General features: G+C 56.5%; 1 protein-coding gene across 1 annotated transcript in view; it reads left to right on the plus strand.

The window, feature by feature from the left end:
* The first annotated feature begins 2,138 nt into the window (after positions 1-2,138).
* ZNF683 (zinc finger protein 683) overlaps positions 2,139-11,276 on the plus strand; it is an 11,958-nt gene continuing 2,820 nt past the window's right edge. The window contains 8 exon segments of the mRNA XM_015557190.1: positions 2,139-2,260; positions 3,122-3,317; positions 5,216-5,895; positions 6,751-6,879; positions 7,922-8,216; positions 8,219-8,253; positions 8,495-8,547; positions 9,688-9,870. Coding sequence (XP_015412676.1) covers positions 2,147-2,260; positions 3,122-3,317; positions 5,216-5,895; positions 6,751-6,879; positions 7,922-8,216; positions 8,219-8,253; positions 8,495-8,547; positions 9,688-9,870 — 1,685 coding nt within the window. The 5' untranslated portion in view covers positions 2,139-2,146.

Raw genomic sequence — 11,276 nt, forward strand, 5'->3', positions numbered from 1 at the left:
TTTTAAAATCTCTATTTGTTTTATATATTCATGACTCACAAGCATGCATTTTTCTGTGTTCTTGAATTACCTCTTGGGGCGTCCACACTCTATCCGGACTAGAGAAAGGATTTCCAGGAGAGGGAGATCAGAGATAGGACAGGAGGAGGAAGATGTGTGTTGCCTCCTGTCCTCTCCTCTGTGAGATCAGATTCCCGCTGTCTTCTCTGTCTCACCCGGGATCCTTCTGTTGCCTGCTCTCGTCTCTGCCTATTCCTGTCCCTGCTGTCACCTGTCTTCCCTGTCATCATCACTGTCCATCTCTGTTTCAGTTGGGCCCCGTCCCCAGAAGGACCTCAGCTCCAGCCTCTGAGCCCTCTCTGTCCCTCTCTTGCTCAGGGTTCTCTGAGAACCAGATAGCAACCCCCTTCTCCTCCTCCTCACCCCCAGACACTGACATTTCAGTGGCCCAGTTCACAGTGGCCCAAAAACCACTTTCCTTTTTCTTTCTTTTTTTTTTTAAAAGCTCATGGCTTTCTTCTTCTTTTTTTAAATATATTTTATTGATTTTTTACGGAGAAGAAGGGAGAGGGATAGAGAGTTAGAAACATCGATGAGAGAGAAACATTGATCAGCTGCCTCCTGCACGCCCCCCAGTAGGGATGTGCCCGCAACCAAGGTACATGCCCTTGACTGGAATCGAACCTGGGACCCTTTAGTCCGCAGGCCGACGCTCTATCCACTGAGCCAAAATGGTTCAGCCCAAAAACCACTTTCAATGAATGACAAACACATGCATTTGGACGGACTACATCTCTATGCCCGTCATTTTATTATTCAGTCTACAAAGAGCGTTTGCTGCACATAAAGCACCTCTGACCCCTTGTAATAACTTGGTGTCCCCGAGGGGGCACTCAGCCACCAACTGAGAACCACTGACTTAGAGCTGAAAGGTGATGTGAAAACAGGAAGGGATGTTCAATACATTCCTAACGTGTTTCCAAAACAAAAACAAAACAAACAAACAACCATCACGGTGTCCTGTAGAGTTGCCACATGTAGATAAAGGCTGGTGGGCGCTCTCACCCCCACCCCCCATTGTCAGATCTCACAGGGCCCCAGACTGCCTGCCTGCCTGCCCCCTTCTTCCTATTTGTGGCAAATAAATAGGAAGTCAAATGTAGCACCTACCCATCCGCTCTTGCAGCCACTGGGGCTTCAGCCACAGGCAGCGGCTGCCCTAACCACCAGCCCTCCCCTCCACTTCCCCAGCCAGAGGGGACCGCAGAGCCAGGTGAAGAGCCTCAAGCAGGAGGCCCGCCGTTGGGGTGTTTGCTCTGAGGCCTGGGCAGGGCTGGAAGGAGTTGGGGAGGAGGGAAGGAGTCTGTGTTTTGGTGGGTGCTGAGGTGCCCAGGAGCACGTGGGGTAAAGAGGGAAGGGTAGTTACTGAGGGGAAGGGGAAGGGCCTTGGGACATGTGTTGAGCTCAGGTGGTCCCGTGCTTTGCGACCTTCAGTGAAAGATGACAGAGAAGCGAGGAGATGACTGAGCAGACAGCTGAGCTCAGGGCATCTTCCTGGCAGGCCACTCTCTTAGACAGACCCTGGTGAGAGAGCTGAGGGGACAGTCTGGGTGGCAGGGCTCTGGGACCTCCTTAGCTGCCCAGAAAAGCTGTGTGGATGAACGGATGCAGGGCCTCTGCTTGGTGGACAGTTTCCCTTGGTGGGGAGCCTGTGGTGAGTAGTCATGGAGTCATGAGTCCCTCCCAGCATGGAGGAGAGTGGCTTCCCAGTTCCCTGTGGCCCCAAGGAGTCTGGAATATTCCCTCAGATCTCTGAGCTCACTTGGGAATAACCTTCATGAAGACCCTCCTCTCTCCTCTCTTCCTCATTCCTCACCTCTGATTGGCTAGTCTCCACTCGAGCCTCTTCCCGTACCTACCAGGAGCACATCATTGGCTTCTAAATGTCAGCACTGAGAGAGTCCTTACACATCAAATAGTCCAACCTGCCCATTTTGCAGATAGGGAAACTGAGGCTGGGAGGGCAGTGACTGGCTCAAGGTCACACGATGGTTTAATGGGAGAGCCAGCCCTGGAAGCCATGCCATTTGGAGGACCTTTACTGCTCACCTGTGACTGACTTGTCTTCCCAGCAGGTAGTGGTGGCATGAAGGGGGGACCTGCTCCAGAATTGGGTTGTTGCCACAAGACCGAGCCCCTGAGGAGCACAGGGAGTTCCCTGTCCCCCTGCCTGGACTTCCAGTCCTGCCAAGACGACCAGGTGAGGTGGAATCGCAGCCCTGCTTATGGAGGGAGGGGACATTAGGAGGAAGTGGGGGAAATCTGGAGGGACCTGAGTTCCCATTGTCCCCTGGTCCTGAGCACCCCTGCCCCAGTCCATCATGGGGATGGGCCCTTGAGGTGCCAGACACCCTCTCCCATGCCCTGGGGGCCAGACTCTCCTGTGGGCCATGAGAAAGGGGTAGGGCCACTGGAGGCTTGGTTGTATGATTGTGGCCTTGGCCTTAGGGCCCCTCTTGTGGGGTTTGCCATCTTCTTTGTTGTTGTTAATCCTCACCGAGGACATTTTCCCATTGATTTTTAGAGAGAGTGGGAGGGAGGGGGAGAGACAGAGAGAGAAACATCGATGTGAGAGAGACACATTGATTGGTTGCTTTCCACACTCATCCCAACTGGGGCTGGGGATCGAGCCTGCAACCGAGGTACATGCCCTTTATTGGAATCGAACCCAAGACCTTTCAGTCTGTAGGCCGATGCTCTAATCTCTGAGCCAAATAGGCCAGGGTAGGTTTACAGTCTTGATGAGGATTTTCTTCAAGTTGTCCTTGGCTCCAGAGTAGATGGTCTGAGACACGGTGGGACCAGGGTGGTTAGGAAGGGAGGTGGGAAGAATGCTAGGTAAGGAGCTCTAGGGGCAGCGGGAAGGTGATCCTAGGTAGACATGAAAGTCCCCGGGGGAAGGACTCTCTGTGTGAGGGAAAGGGAAGCCATTTGACTGACAGATATGGTAACGGTGAGTGGCTCTTAGCTTCTCCTCCTGCTTTGGAAACCAAACTAAGGGTGGGATCATCCCAGGGACCCAGGAGTCACAGCCCCCAGCCCCTTGCCCCCTGCCCTCCAGGTCTTCCCAGCCTGCAGGCCGCTTCCAGACACAGTGGACATCCACGGCCCATCCTGTGCCAGTTGGCTGTGCCCCCTGCCACTGACACCAGCCAGGTCTGCCTTGTTGGCCTGCCCCCGGAGCCTGGATCTCTGCCTACAGCCGGCACCCCCAGGCACAGCCCCACAGGGCCTCAGAGAGGACTCCCAGAACAGGAGTAAGTCCAGGCCCCAGGGCTGCACTTGGTGGAGGCTGAGGTGGGGGCGCTGTTAGGCTTCAGGGTGGAAGGGGGAGGGGACTCAGTGTCACTGGTAAGGACAGAGCCTCAGGCACACTTGACTAGCACACCTTGGCCTGGAGTCCTGACCTAGGGGTGCAGGGGGCTCTCAAGGCGGTGATACCTGAGCCTGAGGAGGTGGTCAGTGGGATCTGGTGTAGGCTGTGAGGAAGGCACTTGCCCACCTCTTTGAGCTAGAGGAGTCTTTATCATGGGTGAGGGGCACTGACTGGGAGTTGGGGTGGAGTCCGGTGCTGCTCTTTTAACGCAAAGACCTTGGGAACATCAATGAGGCCAGTTTCTTCTTCCATAAAAGTCAGCACTCACTATCCCTATGTTCTAGGCTTGTTGCATTTTAATACACCATTCCCTTAGGCCAGGGGTCCTCAGACTTTTTAAACAGGGGGCCAGTTCACTGTCCCTCAGACCGTTGGAGGGCCGGACTATAGTTTAAAAAAAAAAACTAGTCGGCTGTTAAGCAATAGGCAGCGGCGGCAAAAACACCCGGCGGGCCGGATAAATGTTTTCGGTGGGCCGCATGTGACCCGCGGGCCGTAGTTCGAGGACCCCAGCCTTAGGCCACTGTGACCTCCTGGAGGGCAGGGACTGTGTGGTTGTGTCCTTTATCCCTTACCCCCACCCCCTGTAAGAGCACGGAGCAAAACAGCTCAGTATAAAGTTGGTTGAGTGAATGAGAATTCAAGCAGACTATACACACACACACACAGACACACACACACTCTAGAGGCCCGGTGCACGAAATCCATGCACAGGGTGTGCGTGCGTGTGTGTGTGTGTGTGTGTGTGTGTGTGTGTGTGTGCAAAGGCAGTAACACTGGCCCCAGAAGCACCACTTAGGGGCAGGAAGAGCCAGTTCCGTTGGGAGGAGTGAGCAGGAGCACACCTCATGTATACTTGAATGCACACTTCCCTGCCAGCCTGATCCCTAACTACACTCGCCTGTGCCTGATCGCCCCTAACCACCTCTACCTTGGCCCCTGCCCTGGCGGCTTTGTCCAGAAGGACGTCTGGCATGACGTCTGGAAGGTCGTTCAGCTGTCCGGTCTAATTAGCATATTATGCTTTTATTATATATATATAGTTTTTACTTCATATCACTCCTGATTAGCTCCTACCTCACTGTCTGTTGTATCTCAGTCCCCTTGCAAAGCTCTTCTCTACTTACCTCCTAAATATTCCCCTGTTCCGGAACTCAGCCCAGAGCCCTCTTCCCTTCCCTTCTCTCCCTCCTCCCCTTCTCTCCCTCCTCCTCCTCTCCTCTCCTCTCTCCTCCCCTTCCCCTCCGCTCTCCTGTTCTCTTTAGAGTGGCACTGTGTGCTAGGACCTCCTGCGATGACGGAAATGTTCTATGCCTGTGCTGTCTAATATCATACCTCATACCGACTGAGCTTTTCTAATGTGGCTAGTGCCACCGAGGAGCTGAAATTTTTATTGTATTTATTTTAATTAATTTCAGTGTGGACACATCTCAGGTGTCCATTTTGGACACAGCAGACCTAGTGTCATCCTCAGGTGATATCATCTGGGCCCCAGGCACCCAAATTTATATCTCCAGCTCAGACCTCGCCTTGACACTCCAACCGCCCACTGGACTGCTCCACGTGGTGTCTAACAGGCTTCTTCAGTGGTTTCCTCTCCCTAGAATTGTTCCGCACCGCACCAATACCGGCCGCTTTTCTTGGCAAGTGTGATCGCAGACAGGAAAGTCCAGCGAGGGCAAAGGTCTTGTTCAGTCGCCAACCCCAGGGGGCAGGCTAGATGGGAGCAGCACTTGGCCCAGCCTGTGGGGCCCTGACCGGCTTCCCTTTCCTTCTCAGAGCGCCAGTCACCAGGGCCACATGCCAGCTCCACCGATGACGACAAACTCACAGCCACGTCCCCTCTGAGCAGGGATAAGATGGGAAGCCAGCAGGAACGAGCTGATGAGGAGGCCCCCTGCCCGTCCTTCTCTCCCCACAACAGCTCTTCCCCAAACCCCTGGCAGAATGGAAAGTGCTCCAGCTCCTCGGCTTTCTGCTCCTGCCCCCCACCCATACCCATCTCCAAAGAACTCCCGTTCCTCCTTCACCCCCTCTGCCCTGCATATCCACTTCTGCCCCCACCTTATCTGTTCACTTATGGGGCCCCTTCTGACCAATGCCACCCTTTCTTCATGTTGCCCCAAGATACCTCCTACCCCACCAGGGCTGTGCCCAGTGTGCTGATGAGTGTCAGTGAGCCTGGGCACCACAGCTCCTGGGGGGAGACCCTGCGTCCCTACCCAGGGGCCTCTCAAGCCTCTGGTCAAATCCCACTGTCCCAGGCCCCGATTCCAGGCCCTGGAGCTGCCAGGACCTACTCCCCAGCGCTGGAGCATGCTGGCAGGGCGGCTCCAGCAAAGCGAGCCCCACTGGGCTCCCGAGCAGCCCTGCCTTACCCGCTGAAGAAAGAGAATGGCAAAATCCTGTACGAATGCAACGTGTGCAGTAAGAGCTTCGGGCAGCTCTCCAACCTCAAGGTATCGGCCTCCTGGGCTTCGCTGCCCACCCCCCCTCCTCCCCCCAATCCCCAGCACCTTTTAATTTAATGGTGAATTTAGACCTTGATCTCGGTCTCTCAGCATCTAGTGCAAAGCCCTTTCCTGAAAAGCCATTCTTTCTAGATTCCCAGTTATAGCTCCTCGTGTTTGTTTGTTTATTTGAAGTTCAGTGGGCGAAGGAGTAGATCTTAGTGAGACCCATAGAACTGAGGACCAGCTTTTGTCAAGTGGGATCTCACAAACCAGCGCCCAGTGCCGTTGGCGTCCACCAGGGGGCGACCATGGACACACCTCCATGTCAGCAAAGATGAGCGCTATGCCTAAGTTGGCATTGCTGAGGTTGAGGAAAGGTTACGATTATTGAGGGAGATGCCCTCTTGATCCTCAGGCATGAGTTCCCAAACTTTAATGAGCTTCAAACTACCAAAAGAGCTAGTAAACATGCAGATTCCTAGGCCCCAGCCCAGGGATTCTAATTCAGATGGTCAGCGTGGGGCCTGAGAATCTACATTTTTAATGTTTTAATGTACTTCCGGATGCTGCTGATGCTGCTGGTCTGTGGACCACACTTTGAGAAGCACTGCTCAGGAGATACATTACCTCTTATCTGGCCTTCTGACCACTGCCACCTCCCTCCCTCGGGGCAACAGAGAGAGGGGGTATCTGGGGGATGGAAGAGAGGCCTTGAGGGGGGAGTGACAGAGAGGCCAGGGGCTTGAGAGGCCTTGATGCCAGAATGAGTTCCCGTGGAGATGTGGGTAGAGGTTCAAAGAGGACCCCAGGCCCTGCTGGGGCTCTGGGCAGTTGGCAGCATTTCCTCCATACCTGGCTCAGGTCCATCTGCGTGTACACAGCGGGGAGCGGCCGTTTCAGTGTGCCCTGTGCCAGAAAAGCTTCACCCAGCTCGCCCACCTGCAGAAGCACCGCCTGGTGCACACTGGGGAGCGGCCCCACAAGTGCCTGGTGAGACCCTTCTCCCCTCCTGCACTCCTGCAGGCAAGTGAGGAAGGAGTTCCAGACCCCTGGGGGAGGCCCCTGTGGCCTCCATTCCCAATCCTCCTGAGACGAGGGTGAGGCAGGGAGGGAGGGGGAGGAGCATGAAAATGACCCCTCTGAGCCCCGAAGGGCCAGGAAGTGATATTGGAGGTCAGTCCTGGGGTCTGGGGCGGGGAATAGAGGTGTAAGCCTGTGCGGGGAGGATAGTAAAGTTGGGGGTGGATACCTATTACCTTCTTTCCAGCGCTGCTGGAGAAGTTAATGGCAGAGTGTGTACAAAGCACACAAACACTGCATATAAATATCATCAGCCCAGGCTGGCTCTCTCCCTCTTTGAGCCTCCGCAGTCCCACTTGGGAGGTCAGAAGGGCAGGGACTCTTGCCCTGCTTTACACAAACAGAAGGGAAAGCAGCACAGTGGCTGTGAGTCTGAGGCACGTGGGTTCAAATCCTTGCTCTGCCTCCAACTTGCTGTGAGGCCTTTGGCCAGTGGTCCACTCCTCTGAGCCTCTGCTTTCTCACGGTCGTATAGGGGTTGCACTAGTACTTAGCCATGCTTCCTCAGGGTCCTGGGGAAGACTACGTGAGACCAATTCCTAGCATGTGGCTGCTTCCAGGAAATGTTAATTATACCCACGGAAGCGGCGGCCCCACTCATAAAGGTTGCATGTGACTATCTCATTCAGCCTATCATACCGATGAAGTTAGTATTAACAGTCACATGTTACCAATAAGGTGGACAAGACTCAGGGAGGGGAAGTCACCTATACAAGGCCATGCAGGGAATAAAAGAACCAGGATACCAACCAGGTCTGCCTGGTTCCAATGTGCCAGACACTGTGGGTCCCAGGGTGGAATCCTGGGGTGGTGTGTGTGTGTGTGTGTCGGGGGGAGGGGGAGCAGCTTCAGAGTCTGTATTACAGGGAAGTGGGGAGGGAGTGGGGAAGGGGAGCAGTGATCCTGAGCCAGCTGCGGGGGCACAACTGATGCCAGTGCTCATTCCCATAAGACGTGCCACAAGCGCTTCAGCAGCTCCAGCAACCTCAAGACACACCTGCGCCTGCACTCAGGGGCCCGGCCCTTCCAGTGCAGTGCCTGCCCGAGTCGCTTCTCCCAGAACGTTCACCTGCAACTGCACCATCGGCTGCACGCTCCACTGCCCTGCAGCCTGGCTCATACCCACCTACCTCTGGCATCTCTCACCTGCCTTGCCGGGTGGCACCAAGGGGCACTAGATCTTGTGATGGTGCCATCAGAGAGGCAGGTAGGCCAGGAAGCTGACAAGATTAAGGTGTCCTCAGCATCTCGGGGAAAGCAAGGGCAGCCAGCCTGAGCAGTGGTGTCAGGACTGCTCTGGGGAGGGGCAGGGGCAGAGCGATTAAAGGATTTTCTCTATAACCAGCTGAGGCCTCTTGAGCTTCAACAGTGGAGGGGGAAGCCGCCGTGTATTTGCCAGACTTCACAACTCACCTTGCAGCAGGTCAAGACAGGCAGGAAGAACCTGTGCTGCCCACACACAGAGTGGGTGTCTGCAGTCACTACCTGAGGCTTGGGTTTGGGCTCTGCTCCCTCTTGGGACCAGGTCCTTCATCTCGGCTCACCGATGGACAGTCCAGCCTTCCAGGCCTCGGCAAGGTGCAGACTGTGCTGCCAAGAGGGGGCACGTTGCTCTCTCATCTGTCCAGACGTCTGTCTGCTGCTTCCCACCACCTCCTGTCTTAGTTCTTAGGAGGCCACGGTGCCCCTCAACTGGTTACTCCCTGCCATGCATGGCCTGTACATGCCAGGATTGAGCCCCCTGTGTGGGTAGATGGGCAGGAACACAGGATGTCAGTGTCCACCACGACCCAGAAGCATGATCCCATGTGCCAGGACCAGTCACCACAGAGGGCAAAGGGCTAAGGAGTGCTGGGGTAGAGGCCCTGCAAGGACTATAGGCAGAGAAGAACCGGCAAAGAGAGCCTGGGGAACTGGGACCCTCCTGGTGGGCTTTCTCTCCGCAGTCCTAGAGGATCCCCTCAGAGGGGCAAGGTGTCCCCTACCCGCACTCGAGAGTTACAGAGGCAGCAGCAGGTGGGAAGGCAGCAGCTGGGAGGCAGCAGGTCCAGGCTATCTCACAGCAAACAGTGGCTGTAATTAAACAACAATAGCTGGACATCTGCCAGCAGGGCGCCATTCCCAACCATGTGGGTTTCAGAGAGGATTCCCCAGGGGTCCTGGTGGAGATTATGGCTGTGTCCATCTCCAGGACAGAGAACCGGAGAGCCCACCACGGCTGACAAGGGCAGGGTCGGCTTCAGCCCCCACCGGTAATCAAGGTCCCGGTTCCAAGCCCACCCAGTCACCGCATTGGCCCCCCGCCAGGTGACAACCACGGGGTAAGGCCCCGCCCAGTCGACGAGACCACGCCCATCCCAGCACACGGCCCCGCCCCTGTGTTCTAGCCCCTCCTTCGTGGGGGAGGGAAAGACCCTGCGCTCAGCCCCGCCCCCTGGCCCCAGCTCACCCCGATGCCTGTTTCCCCGCCTTCCTCGTGTAGACCCGGCTTGGGGGGTGGCGGGATCTGCGGGCCCTGGCGCCCCAGGAGACCCCAAGGCGCGCGGGCAGAGCCTGGGGGAAAAGGGGCTCTGTCGCCGGGCCCGGGCGGCCCCTACCAAGCGCGCTCGCTGCCCCCGGGTACGGGCAGCATCTGGGTGGGTCCCCGCCGACACGCGGGCGGGCGGGACCGCTGTTTGCTCTGGGGGCCGGGCCGGAGTAGGCGGTTCTCCGCTAAAGAGCGGATCCGGGTGGGCCCGGCGGCCTGAAGCGGTCAGGTGCCCCGACGTCCCGAGCCCGGGGCCTTGCCCTCGCCATGGCCGAGCGGCGCGAAGGCCTGGGGCTCCGCCTGGTCCGTCGCCTGGCCGGGTTAGGGGTGCGCCGGGGGAAGCGGACCCCGGAGGAGGCCAGAGCCCGGGATAGGTGAGGGATGGAGGAGGGCCGCGCGCGCGCGTGTGTGCGTGTGTGTGTGTGTGTGTGTGTGTGTGTGTGTGTGTGTGTAGCTGTCTGTCGGAGAGTGTAGTAGATATTAAAATACGCGTATGTGAGATGTGAGTGTCTCGGAGCATAAAAATGTGTCGATTTTGGATGTGCAAATGCGAAGACGGCCTTTATAAAGTCCCTGTGCTCTTTTGAAACTTTAAAACAACTTTTGCGATTTCCTTAAGTCAGGCTGCTTTGGCTGGACCTCCCTCCCATCTAGCCGCCTGCAGACAATTTCTTTACGGAGGAGAGTAAAGGCGATGCAGTAACTCCTTCCGCCTGTGTGGACTTTGATTCCCACATAACAGGCCAGTTCCCTCTGGTCTTCCTGACCCTCTGTTAGGAGTGTGACCGGCTCCTGAGTTGTCTTGGGCGGCACTGCACTTGCCCTTGTGGCCACGGCGAGGTTTTCCCTGTCATCCCAGGTCGCAATAGCAATCAGCCTCTCTGCCCCTTGCTTAGTGCCTCACTTGAATGATCTCACTTAATCCTCCATGAGACAGGTGTTCAGTGTGATTCAGACGTGGAGATGGAGGTTCAGAGAGGCAAAGTGCCCTGTCCACCACACGACTGGGGAGTGGCGGGGCTGGAGGACAAGCTTGGGCAGTCTGACTCCAGAGCTCACATCCTGAAGCCCCGGCTGCTCTGTTGCCTTGAGAGACTGAAGGCCTGCAAGCCAGGGGGCCAGAGCCTGTCCTAGCCTCGCTGCCACTGGCCATGTGACTTGGAACAAATGACTTCTCTCCGAGCCCATTCACTGGCAGCTGATGTTTGAATGGGAGGAAAAAGGGGCTGTGTGTGGCTAGGAGCTGGAATCGAGGACCCCAGTAGCTCCTGGGCCTATATCCCAGAAGAGGGTGGGGTGTTTGTGTGTCTGTACAGTTCAGTTACCCAGCAATTTGTTCTGATCTTATCATGACACAACTGTTTTCAGCTCACCTTGGGAGGAATGGGGGTGTGGTGGAGGCAGAGTGAGGGGAAGGGTTTGTACTGCTCTCTCACCCCAAAGAGAGAGGGGAGGGGCAGGGAGGGCCTAGCCACCCTATGCTGGGAAGCCTGGGTGAGCTGGGGGGTGGTGCCCACACCCTGCTAGTGCCATGCCCTACCCCGCTGGAAGACACGCCCTCTCCCTTTACCCTGCCTGGCAGAAACCTGCCCTATAGGCCCAGGTGGCTCTGCCCCTCCCTTTCCCCACTTGAGAGGAGGTGGGGTTGGGGCGTAGGTGATTCAGCGGTGTGGAGGGTAGGGGAGGGACTGCGGAGGCTCCTGCAGTAGCATGATGACACATCCCGTGTACGCACTTGGATTCCGTTCTCACAGTTGTGAGAATGGGACTGAGGCACGAG

This window comes from Myotis davidii, unplaced genomic scaffold (assembly GCF_000327345.1).
Source record: "Myotis davidii unplaced genomic scaffold, ASM32734v1 scaffold149, whole genome shotgun sequence".
Lineage (NCBI taxonomy): Eukaryota > Metazoa > Chordata > Mammalia > Chiroptera > Vespertilionidae > Myotis > Myotis davidii.